The sequence below is a fragment of the Dermacentor silvarum genome, chromosome 3 (genome assembly GCF_013339745.2).
Source record: "Dermacentor silvarum isolate Dsil-2018 chromosome 3, BIME_Dsil_1.4, whole genome shotgun sequence".
NCBI lineage: Eukaryota > Metazoa > Arthropoda > Arachnida > Ixodida > Ixodidae > Dermacentor > Dermacentor silvarum.
In genome coordinates, this window is record NC_051156.1 from 151,382,362 (window position 1) to 151,395,448 (window position 13,087).

The following is a 13,087-nucleotide window of genomic DNA, read 5'->3' on the forward strand; positions in this document are numbered from 1 at the left end:
CACTACTCACGGTCAAGGTGAAGCGACGCAGACGCTTTCGACCGAGAAAAATTCGGCAGGCTACGGACTGCACGCCGTCGCGAGCACAGCGCTCGAGTGAACGCGGCAAGGTCAGAAACGGCACGTGAGTGTGGAACGACGCGAAGCCGTGCGCGAGCGTTGACGCATCGGAGGGAAACAAAGAAAACGCACTTCAATTTCGTTTCATCAGGCGGTCGCAAAATGTGAAGTCCTCTCAGGCCAGCCTTATATGGCCCGTGCGTCGACGCACACACGTTAGAAAAGGCGAGGCTTACAACCAACGGTGTTTTTTCTGCGCCCTGCGACGTATGAGCGCTCCATGCGCCGCGGTGACAAACGTTACTCCACGGCACCGAAAAAAAAAAAAAAAAAAAAGTTTAACCTACACATAAGAGACCAGAAAGATTAAAAACTCCCAAGCACAAAGGCATTCATAAACAAAGTTTATCACAGGAGAAAGAGAGTTTAGGCGGTGTTTACTTCTCTTTTAAATCCCCGAATGTGAATAAAGCGAGCTTATGGGCACAACAGTCACTTGTAAATAGACCCGCGGCACCAGACGATAAACAAGCGTAAATTGCAGCATTAACCACATCGAAGTGCTAAAAGCGAAATGTGCACTTTACCAGGTCTCAACGGTGGGCAGGCGCAAGTGCGAGACGAGTACGATGACATAACATGAACTTTTATGCACAATTTATCGCGCTTAACACCAACCTGCCTGCCTTGCGAAATCCCAGCTGGAGGAAAGCGCGCATGCGTATGAACCACGTGGGTTAGGTTGGGCGAGGTGGCCAAACTGGCCAAACGGCGCCGCTCCGCCAATGATCCGAGCGTTTCGCGTGAGCTCTCGAATGCTCTCGAGTTTCTGACGCTTTGCATGAGGTGGCAGCAGGGGTAGTCCAGGCTTAATTCTGTACAACTTTATTACTATTTTTTGGTTGTTTGACAAAAAACTTCACAACATAAAGCTTCGCAACATACTGTCATACTTTAGAGAAGTTTAAAGGACGCGGAATAGTTTTGGTCGCTTAAAACAGACTGCTGGTGCGGATTTGCGTATTGCAACGTAACTGAAGGCATGTACAAGGTCCTGCATATTTCGCTTAGCGTGTTTGAAAAAAGATTTTGCGCTTACCGCTGCACTGTTCTTGCTGAAATTTTGTAGAATAATCGCATTTTGGAGTCCACGTCTTTCAGTGTAACACTTGCCCCAGTTAACCAGAGCACCTAGTTTTTAAGAAAAAAAAAAAAAAAAGAGCAAAGCATTAGGGAGCCTACATGCACCGCCGTTTGAATGTAGGCGCCCTAGCAAGCATAAACTTGTGTCGCCGTCTGCCGTCAGCTGTAAAAAAAACAGCGTTTCAGGGAGAGCTGCTGCGTGTTCCAGGAACCAGCAAAACGCGGCAACCTTTCCTGACCGGCTGCTGCATGCAGGCAGATCGAGCTTCTACGCAACATTTTTGGGTTGTTCCAATTTATACGGTCAACCTGCAATTCTATACCGTTGCTCTGTGTGGCCTGGCACACTTAAATTCGCGTGAAACGCCAGCTAAAGGTCTCTACATGCTATTTAAACATTAGTAACCTCTTACCGCAAGAAAAATTGTGGTTATCTCCGTCCTTTCACAACGCAGCTACAGTGGCTAGAATGGTAACGCAGCGAACACCTGGAAACTGCGTCTCTAGGACCGAAAGACCGCATCGTCACCCGGCGAATTCCCGAAGAACTCGAGAGTGAAGAGGCGCGCACTCGGCGTTCAATTGGCCATTACTAAAAAACAATTCTACCATCGTGCGTTAGACGCTGTAGTAAAGCCTCGCACATCATAGAGTTTTCTTCAATAATTACTGCATGAAACTGCATTGCTCTATGCCGCACACTCTCAAGCTCGACAAATTGCCAAAAAAAAAAAAAAAAAAAAAAAAAATTATCGCGACGTTGTTAAGAATGCGAGCATAGTACCTCCACTCCTTATAAATTCACCCATGAGCACTATCTCCCGCTAGAGGCGCCCTAGTAAGCGCAAGTCAGTGGTCCCAGGGGTATAATCAGGCATGGAAAGCTGAAGCCAACAAAGTAATTTAGTAACGGCGGCTGAAGCTACCTACCATCTACAGCGTATGCATATATGTCCCAACCAGTTCTACCCGCCCACATAGAATAAAGAATGAACTCTATCCACCTACGCCACTCTACTTGGCCTCGCTGTGAGCCAAGTACGCTGTGAGCCAAGTACGGCATAGTCCGCGATGTTTGATTTTCTCGCAACGTGAATAAAAACAAAGATAATTAATTTTTTTGAGTACTACGGTTGTCCCTTATTCTATGGCACTGCGAGGGCCAACAAACGAACTAATCCGATTGATGTTAGACTCGAAATGAACATAGGAAAGCAACGCTGAGGTACTGGTTTCCGTCCGCCATTTTTGTTTGCGCCAACTCGCGTCAAAGAAGTGAAGTATTTCTGCAGGATTCTAAGAAATACGTTCACTAGAACACAGTATTAATTGTCTTCTGGTGGATCACACTGGCCTGCAAGACGGACTGACCAATGTTAGCGGGACTGAAAGCCAAGCTCCTCCGTTTCTTTTTACCATCTCACAGGGACGGCGTACCGCCGGAAGACCGCCGGCGAGCTTCAGAGAAACGTAAACGCGACGAAAGCATGGGTAGTGACAACGATGAGGACGACGATGTCATCGTCGAGGCCTGGAACAGTCCCAAGCATTTTCGCACGGATGACACTCGTTTGGCAGGGCCGGGTAGACCGGATAATCGTCACGAGAGCTGGCTACGCTGGGCGATCCGCAAGCCGATGCAAAACTTCTTCGTCGGCCAGGCGGTCAGTTGTCTCACGACGACTGCCCCCGAACCTTCTCAACAGCGACCTGTTGTGTCGCGGTTACGACCTCTGCACGAGCAGATGACGTTCTGGCCCCTGGAGCGGAACCAGAACGACAGACCTGCGTCCGGTTATGCGTCGAGAGCGTCACTGCTGTCGACGGCTGATCGTCCCGAGCCAACGCTGGAGCTTCGCAGGCCTGTCGGGAACCACAGTTCATCACTGTACAATGTCGGCGGCGCACATACGCACAGGTCCCCGCCCCGGAGTCCAGAGATGCAGAGCTCGTCGAGTTCAGCGAACTCCGATTCTGTGGTTCCAGTCCGCAACGGTGGTCGCTACCTGGCTTCGACACCGTACAGTTGCATGCGCCTTCAAGAGAAGCGTGAATACCAGTTGCTTCTTCGGCAGCAGTGCACCGCTCCGCACTGCCAGATGAATCTACGTTTGCGGAATACGTCCATGAGTACCACTGATACCAATAACACCGTTGGTTTCGAGAAGACCGAGTGGCCTCTTTCGAGATACCGATCGCCAGATGCGACGAAGGCTGTGAAACCGCGGGGTGATAGGCCAGCCCTTGCCTCTTTTACAAACCCGTATTCTTCGACGAGGCACCTCACACCTTCGAAACTTAAGGCGCCCTCAAAATCATTGCTGACTCCTGCGTCAACATCCTCCAAGCCAACTCACGTGGCAGCTTCGTTAGCTCCTGATCCTCCTACTGCAAAGAACTCGTCGGAGTCTTCGACATCACCGGCGCACACATCGCCGCCAGAACCGCCTGAACTTCCTTCCAGCCACTTCTTCTCGCCGACATGGCTCCAGGAACTAAAAGACAAGCTCGTGCACGTGGACCAAGCGGCTCAGGCATGTGTAATATCCAAGGAGAAGAGTTTGGAAGGCCAGCTAGAGAAAACTTTTTCTTTGCATTCGAGAAAAAAGCCTCCTGTAAACGAGGTCCAAGCAGAAGTGGTCAAGAAGGAAGTGCTCCCCAAGCTAACACCTAAGATGGAGGTTGCTATTGACAGAGCCCTGAGGCCAACTCCGGCTGACGAGGTGATCGCCACGGGATTTAAGCTGACGGTGACGCGTAAGGACATGGAAACACTTGCTGGTTTGAATTGGCTGAATGATGAGGTCATCAACTTCTACATGAATATGCTCATGGAGCGTGGCCGCACAGAGTCGGGCCTGCCTTCGGTGTATGCCTTCAACACCTTTTTCTACCCCAAACTGCTTGCTAGCGGTTATGCTGCTATCAAGCGTTGGACGCGACGAGTTGATATTTTTGCACACGACCTCATTCTTGTTCCTGTACATCTGGGCGTACATTGGTGTCTGGCAGTCATTGACTTCCGGCACAACACAATTCGTTATTATGACTCCATGGGTGGCAGAAATCCTGAGTGCCTTGAGGCACTGCGCAAGTACCTCCAGGAAGAAAGCAGAGATAAAAAGCAGAAGGAACTTGATTTATCCAATTGGACCTACGAGACTGTGAAAGACATTCCGCACCAAATGAATGGGAGTGACTGTGGCATGTTTGCACTGAAGTACGCAGAGTACATTACACGAGATGCGAAGATTACTTTTGAACAGTTGAACATGCCATACTTCAGGAGGCGCATGGTGTATGAAATTCTGACCAACAAGCTTCTCTAAAATGAATATGAGTAGTTGAGGTGTTGGTGATCGACATGATCCAGCTAATGAGGACATGATGAGGCCTCGCTGCCTGTGCAACTTCTGCTGACGCTCTCCATTTCTACACTTGCCGTCTATATTGGAGCTTTATCTTGAAATGTAGAGCTTTGTGCTCTTGGTGATAGCGGCGCGATGATGTGCTTCGAGCGGAACTGGCATGGGCAGGTCACTTTTATGAGGTGCGGGCGGCCTTTGCCATGCTTGTTATTTAGAATTTTGTAACCTTTTGCAGAATGCTGTTTTCCTAAACGGAATGTGGTCATGCCTCATAGCACCTGCCTGCTGCCATCACAGAGTATTTATTCTCAGAAACTCTCTTCTTACATCGCTCATTTTCTTTGTTGTAGCCCAGTTTCAAAATGCTCGCTTCATGTCTAGGGTTGTACTATAAGTAGTGTCATGACTCTTTCATATTTTGCTTTTTTGTATTTTTTTTATGGATAAGGTATATTGTATATTCGTGCAAAAATCGTGTGCTTTCTTATCGCTGTAATTTTCGAAACTGAACACAAATACGAAGGAATAAATACGATTTTTATTATTTGTATATACGTGACCCTAGCTTGATTTTACTTTTTTTTTCATGACCATTCATATACTCTGGCCATGTCAATCAAGGAGCTGTGCACAGAATTATGACACTAGTGTTATCACGATATCCTGAGTCATTGCCCTGGTCCCTATAGGATGTAATTGAAGAATTGGCCAGGCTATGTCTCGGTGTATGAACAGAAAGACTTAGTAGCCAGACCGATAGTGGTTGTTAACTGATATGCTTCACTAATGCTTCCTAGTGGCATGTCCCTACGAGCTGTGCTGTTGAACTTGAGCTTGTATATATAACATGGGCTACTAATGGGGTACATAGCAGATAAATCTGCTTCGAGCTTCGCTTGACATCACACAGTGACGGAAGTCACTCTGCTACTCCTTCATTCACAAATGCAGCGCAGAGGTCCAAGTGACAGAGTTACCTGAAGAATTCAACTGCCACGCGTGTAGTAGTGCTTCTGCACAGGTGTTCCGAGTTTAGCAAAACTGCCAAACCCAAAATACAAAAGTGTCCATTTCCTCTGAACGCAGTTTTGACAGTGACGCCACGCTCTTGAGCCTACAGCTGGCTTACTTACAGTGCAGCAGAGATGCAGCGTACACATGCAGAGAAAAATGAGAATGGCATGTTAAGTTGCCAGGCATTTAAATGAACAACCATTAAATCTGGCTCCTCTGGCATCCTCCACTCGGATTGTTTGTCGTGGCCGAGCAAAACATCTGACCTCAGCGCGGGTGGCTACGTCAGTGCAGGTGCCACAAAATGTAGTGACGTGCGCAATGTGATGCACACTGCGAAGCAAACCGTAGAATTTCTGTGCCGCGTGGATACCGCTTTAGAGAGCAAAATTCCACCTGCAATGGCTGCTAGCTGGATGTGAAGTGCTCAGATAAGCTGTGACACCATGCAATCTGTAGGATTCTTGCCAGCATTAACAACTTCTTGGTGTATATTGTAAAGCAACGTTCTACGAGAAAAAGAGGGGAGAAGTGTATCAAGGATAACCCTGTTTCACATGGTGTGGCCTTGCTTGTAATTTTGCGCTTTCAAATTTGCAGATGTGGCAAATGTGCTGTTGGCCCCTTCGTATATGCACTTTTCGATGCTTGGAGGTGCTGAACTTCTCTGCGAAATCGCAAATGCGGCGTGACCGGGTCAACAACAATGCCCGTTTCACTAACTGCAGTTTTGTCGTTTTCACATTCACTGATCACGGTGGCTCTGATTTTCGCATTTGTGAGCTCCTAGTGCAAGTCTGAATTACTCTTGCAGGCTTATTCAGTATACTTCGGTGAAAATTTGTGTCTCTATCATCTTCAATTCCCTTTACCCCCTTAGCCCAGCACAGGGTATGCAGTCGGTCTACACCGGCTAACCTCCCCATCCTCCTGTCTCTTTCTCTTCAGAGAAACTGAAGAAAAACAAACTAGAAACTGTGTTTGGGAAACAATTTTTCGTGCTTGCATTTGTGACTCAATCAAAGCAAAAAAACGAGCTGGCAAGCCGCCCTGATGAGCCGCACCGCATTGTCCTTGGTTCCCCGTTCATGCCACATGTGCGATGTTGCAGAGGAGTTGAATGCCTGTGAACATAAAAAAATTGCATGCACGAAGCGGCCGAGGGCACATTTGCCACACCTGCAAGTTTGCCAACTAACTGCAAAAGCACGGGCAAAATTGCGCCATGTGAAATAGGCTATAGGCAATGATTCGTGATATAGCAGGTAAAGTGTCAAGTGTCTTGAAGCCTGATATTTCCCAGCTGAGCCAGTTGGCTCATACTTTTCGGGAATTCATCCAACACTCATTTTGACAACACAAGAAAAAGACAACACATTGTCGTCTTTTTTTTTTCCCCGTGTTGTCAAAATAATTATCGTCGTAATTCCTGGAAAATTGCCTCAAAGCGAACGCTCAGGTCTGTTATGCTTATGCATTTCTGATTTGGGTCTTACTTAGGATGCAAAACGATTCTTTTACCTCCAATATAATTTCTTAAAATTACTAGGGAAAAAAGAAATGCCGATATGCCACATTAGGTTAATGACAAAAACATTCGTCTTCATGTACTCATGGGAAATGTCTTCTAATCAGTGTCGGTATAATAAGTAGGTTTACTTTATGAGTGGGACGTTCTGTATGTTTCTTACCATTGCTGAGATGCCATGATTCTGAGACGTTTCTATTCTCCATTTGATGCTTAGCATGCAATGCTGTGGGAGATATGCATGTTGTGTGATCATAGAAGTCTGACTACACACATTTCACGGTGCAGTTATTTAGGTTCTACGATGGTTTCTGTGGAAGAACTACTTAATTTTTTGGTAATAATACTACATTTGCAGCTTGTGGATGTAAGGTTATGTCAAATAATGTATTATTTGTGCACCTTTGTGCTTCCAGTAGAAAAAGTGCTATGTTTTGGTTGCGAGCACAAGTGCTGTGCTGTGGCCTCTGGTTGCAGAAATGTGGCATTCCGCTCATTTGGTGGTAAAAAAATTGGCCGCCATCCCGCCCTGCGAACGTGAATGTCCAGCGAAGCTGTATCAAACACCACTCATGGTTGAGCACTGTATTCACGCTGTTCTTCTGGTGTCTTTAATTTCCATGGTCTACCCATGGCAGTCTTAGAATGAACTGAATGAGTTGCTAGACGGGTCTCCCTTTTATATCTGAAAGCGTGGTGACGTCACTTAGTATATATATATATATAATATATGCCTGATTGCAAACAAAGATATGCGATTTGCCTTCAATTGTTAACCTGGAGTTTTGTGTTTACGCCACGAAATTTTCCGACCAATGAGAGCTATACAGCTTCGCTGTAAATAGGTTCAGAGCTGTGACACCTTCCATGTAATAAATGCATTGTATTTTGCAACATGAAAGTATGAGACAATGTGACAGCACATTACATGATGCATACCTATATCTTTTGTGTGTGACACTATTTTTCGGTCGCGAATGCCAGTGGTCGGAGAAGTCTCTCTGGGTTTTGTAGCGCTGCCTGCTGAGTAAGAACTAGAATACATATAAGGAATGTGCTACCAGTGGTGACAATGTAGAGATCCTGAGCAACGAAAAGGTGTTGGGAATTTTTTGGTCCTTTGGTGACAAACTGGCAAAAATAGCCATATCGTTATTGCCGCTGCTACAAGTTTAACGGTAACAATGATACTGTCGTCACATGTTGCTATGACTCAATGAGGATTATGCACACTTTGGTTGAGAATATCTACGCCATCCACTGGGGGGGGTGACATCAACACGTTTGTGTGCACGTGTACTCGCACTCAACCGCATTAGAGCAAGGGTGCATTTTTTTATTTTATAACTTGCATTCACCATCAGCCTGTTTCACTTACTGCATTTGTTAAAACATAAGTGAACCTTTTTTGCCACAAATATGAAACCATTTCGGAGGTTCATCTTCTAATTATGTGTAACATAAAGGCTGACTTGTAATCAAGAATAAAAAAAAAAGTCAATTGCACTACGAGTTACGACCCAAGCACAAAAGGGCTGACCAACTCCTCTTTCCATCATAAATTTTGACAAAGTGTTTGTCGGTGATGATGAAACACCTGACGGTAAATTTTCATGAAGTGTGCGACAATGACGAAATGTCAAGCGCAGAAGATGGTTAAGCGTGCAACTGGGCCATGAATTTCACTCAAAAGTGTGTCAAAATAGTACGAATGAAAGGAAAGTAAACATGCTTTTTATATATCTCGGTTATTACTATGTCCTTTTCAAAAAAATTTGTGGGAATATATTCATTGAAAGCCATTGAAGCATTGCCATTCACTCCAGTGTGTTCTCAGGTTTGAAGAAGAGGTGTTTCAGGGCCCCATTTTCTGAAATATCTGTGTGCTGTGAACACCATCATAAAGATGTTTCGAGCATCAGAAAAAGACGAAAACTGTAGCCAAGTTTATGAAAGGAGAGTCGCAACATTTTGAGACCAACTCAACCTCTTCCTCTGAAGCAACTATATTGGATGGCTGTAGCATCTTGAAGCACTTGAAAGCTTTTGTTGCTGTTTCTGGTGTCCTTGCGAAAGCCGTAGCGTATACACTAGGTCCCACTACCCAATGTATACACCCATAACCTCGGTGTTTCCACCAACCAAATTTCTGTTGATGCTTACCTATACATCCTGTGTATGTCCTTCCTACATCCACTACAAGGACATGAACATTCCCGATGTGCTCAGTACATACCGCAGAAGTCCTCAGCTGTGCACACAATAGTTTGTCTGCACTTTTCGCATGCTGTGCACATCCCTGGCATGTGCTTTAAAGATGCACTAAGTAAATCTCGGAAGCATGTCAGCGTTTTCTTTTAATATATTTTTTTTTCACAATAATTAGAACAAGTGTGATTGCTTATCAAACTGCCTTAGCCATTTTATATTTCCTAAATGGACTTGTTTAGAATATGTGACAGCTCTCACTTGATGAGAATGGTACCACAATCTGCAACACTTATCGCCACCAGTTAGACATGCTGCACTTTTGTAGCATCAACCACACACACCAAAAAAATGTGTAGAAATCATTAACAATGATTGTCCATGTAAGCAAACAGCCGGATGCTAGAAAGCTATAAAGCTATTAGCTTTATTAACAGAATGATGCGCATTGTTTATTTTTTGGAGTGAAGATACTTAGGTAGCGTTTGTTGTTTCACTGTGTGATTTCGTAGAGAACAGAGCCATAAACTAGCGCATCTGCAGTGGTAGTATAGAAGGATGTACATATTTATTTATATATTTATTTACTTATACAATACTGTGGTCCTTGCACAGGTTCAAGCAGGGTGGATACAGAAGCATTTGAATAGACACAAGAAACAAAGTAGCACATGTCAATTAGTAGTAGGTTCAATTTGGTACGGCATCGAGTTTCAGTCGTTAACAGTTCGTAGAAAAACGTAACATAGTGAAATCTCGTTGATATGATCCTGCATAATGCGTTTTTTGGGATAATACGTTTCTTTTTCTTTTCCTGATAAATACGATTTGGTTCGATAATACGTTGGATAATGCGCTTTATTTTCCCGTTTCTGTGAGGATCCTACCAACGAGATTCCACTGTACTTGAACACTTCAGTACGTGCAAAATATGGGGTTAAAGTGTGGGGTTTGTACTGCCGGGTGTGTCTAGTTGTAAGGGTTCAATAATATTGATGGCTCAATAACTCAATTATTATTAATAAGTGAAAAAATAAAGTCAAGGCGCAGTTTTTTTCTTTGTAAAGCCAGCAGCTGTATACCATTTGTAAAAATCCCATGATGGATTTTTAGTAATGCTGACTCCCAAGTATTTGTAGTTAGTAGCCTCTTGTAATTTTGATGAACCTAGTTTTTAAGTGCACATTAGCTGGATTTTTATGCGTGTAATTCGTAAAATCACCTTTCGTATTCAGAAGCATTCCCCATATATTGCACCAGTCTAAAATGTTGTTTAAGTTGTTCAGTTCAGGTTGATCGTTATGGCAAGTTACACCTCTGTACATGTAAGCCAATTCGTTATATGTGTGTTGTCTCTAGCGGTGCAAACACTAGCGTGGAAGACAACTGCCATCCTCCTCTCCCACAGCTGCCAGAGGGGGAGAGGGTGGCAGGCAAACAGGAGAGCTGCCCTTCTCGAGCGCTCCACCACGACATCAGGCACCCCACAGCTCACGTGCGACAGCATGTGCGTTTCAAAGAACTGCGTATAATAGTTGGCATTTGGCAAAAAATGCACCCCGCAGCTCCGTTGCGTGCGAGTATGTGCCTTTTGCATTGGTGCCTTTGTATCGGTGGTGAAAGTCTGACGAGCATTGACCACCATGAAAATGGGCAAGAGATCCAAAGAAAGCTATTCGCTTTAAAAAGTGCACGAAATTGACAATGCTTGGTGACATCGGGTGCACCTTTGCTTTGGCATACATACTTGCACATGCAACTTCAATATGTACAGTGGGCTTTAGTACTTCTTCTTCTTTAGTACTAGTTCTGAGCTCTTCTCCCATCCATGCACCAGTGGCATGTTCAATGAAGTGTTCAATGTAAGTGTTGTCAGAAAATATGCAATGTACAGCTTACACATTTTTCTGATATAAAATGGTATAAGGCCCATGTTTCTGAAGAGAGCTTCATATGTGCGCAAAATGACCAGGTACGATATTCAAATGCCTTTAGTAACATCTAAAATGTCCATCGGAGCTAGGTGATTGTAGTATCTGCAGTTGGACAAGAATAATGTGATATGATAGCAATGAATTGGTTTAACAGGCGTCTTATATAATTGCACAGAAGACTGATAGAAGACAGCATGTTCAATACCTGTGCAAAGCATTTCTTTTTCACTGCAGTGAAGACTCGCTTTCAAGCATAATGCTTGGTGTGTATTATATGTATGCTGTAAGACCTGTGTTGTGTATAAATTCAAGCAGCTTGCAGTATTTGTTGTCATGTACCCAGAAATCATAGCTGTTCGTGGCACTGTAATGGAGGCCAGTTTACAATAGGAGCCGCGTCTGCTTGAAAACCTGGACAAAACATGGTAGGCCTCTGCTACCATCACTGGAAGGGGACAGCTTGAACATGTTCCCCTCGGTGGAAAGTGTGGCATGTTCTAAGTACAGGTGTAAGGGCCAACCTGGGGTTATGCAATGGCAAACTTGGGCTTCTCTAAGGGTAAACCCGGCCTACAGCTTCCCCGAGTGCAACTTCCTCCACACTAGTAAGGCGATGGGAGAGGGACCAGACGCACGGAGGGATAAGAGTGCGTGTGTCCTGCAGCAGGGAATTTTTACGATCGCAGAGTACAATGAGGGGTTGAGGCGGGAGGGGGATTGAGGGAAGATCGGGATTAGGAGGGCTGTGTGCCTGCTAGTCAGCAGCAGTATTGTGAGGGTTCACAGCATGGCCTTGAATACAGTGTACTTTAATGCAGGCACCTGGGGATATACATCTCTGTTTCTCTCTCTCTGGCACATATTCTTGGACAATCACTATCCGCGATACTATCGCCTTACCGTGACGTGCTCAACCAGCTAGTCAGCTCATCCGGTATTGCTCAACCAGCCAATCAGCGGGTGTGCGATATTACTGCCGAAAGTGATCGCCCCAGAGTATGTCCCCGGTACCCCTGTATTGCAATTCAGGGCATGTATCACCTCGCAGATTTCCATTGCCTTGTGAACCTCCTTGAGTCCTTCAACAGCTGCTACGTAATTCGTGAAGATATATATACAGTAAAAGCTCGATGATACGATCACGGCTAATACGAATTTCCGGATGATACGAATTTTTCTGTGGTTCCGGCCGAGCCCCATTACTTTGCAACGTGCTAGAGAACGGTTGTTACGAATCGATTTTCAGCCTGCGTCGGTTGATACGAATAAACGCCGCCCCACCGACGGCCGCGAAAGAGAACAGCGCGCAGTCACGCGCTTTCTCTTCTTCTCTTTTGGTGCGGAGGCGCGGCGCCGGGCAGCGCGGACTCCGCGACTGGGCGCGAAGAGCTTGAAGCGGTGGCGCTTCAAGAAATAAATGCTTTTTACGTACATGTGCCTGAGTGAGTTCACCTCTGACTCTTTAATGTAGCTACAGTCGAATCTCGTTAATTCGAACACGCTTATTTCGAACATACCGCGCACCGACAAGGCTCTTAGCAGCGCGCCAAATAACGCGGTGGCGCCTCCGACCGGCATTGCTCCGACACCGCCATAGAGCAAAAGCTCAGGAGAGACCCCTCAATGCCGCGCGCGAAGGAACAGGAAAAAAAAAAAAAGAACCCGCAGCGGAAATTTCCCCCTCTCTCAAATTGCAAGGTCGCCGTTTCTGCATCGCGCCGGAACAAGCGTGTACGTGCCGACTAGAGTGTTCTAGACAACCGAATTCTAGCACACACTAGTGCCGATGATAAGTGGTTCTTGAGGGAAAGGGAAAGGTTGGCGCTATCTTC

The 13,087-nt window shown here is 45.5% G+C and overlaps 1 protein-coding gene across 1 annotated transcript; it reads left to right on the top strand.

The window, feature by feature from the left end:
* Window positions 1-2,418: 2,418 nt before the first annotated feature.
* Window positions 2,419-5,121, top strand: LOC119445929 (sentrin-specific protease 1). Its single transcript, XM_037710236.2, has one exon. It carries the CDS (start codon window positions 2,577-2,579, stop codon window positions 4,530-4,532), a length of 1,956 nt encoding a protein of 651 aa, XP_037566164.1. The 5' UTR covers window positions 2,419-2,576; the 3' UTR covers window positions 4,533-5,121.
* Window positions 5,122-13,087: the final 7,966 nt, after the last annotated feature.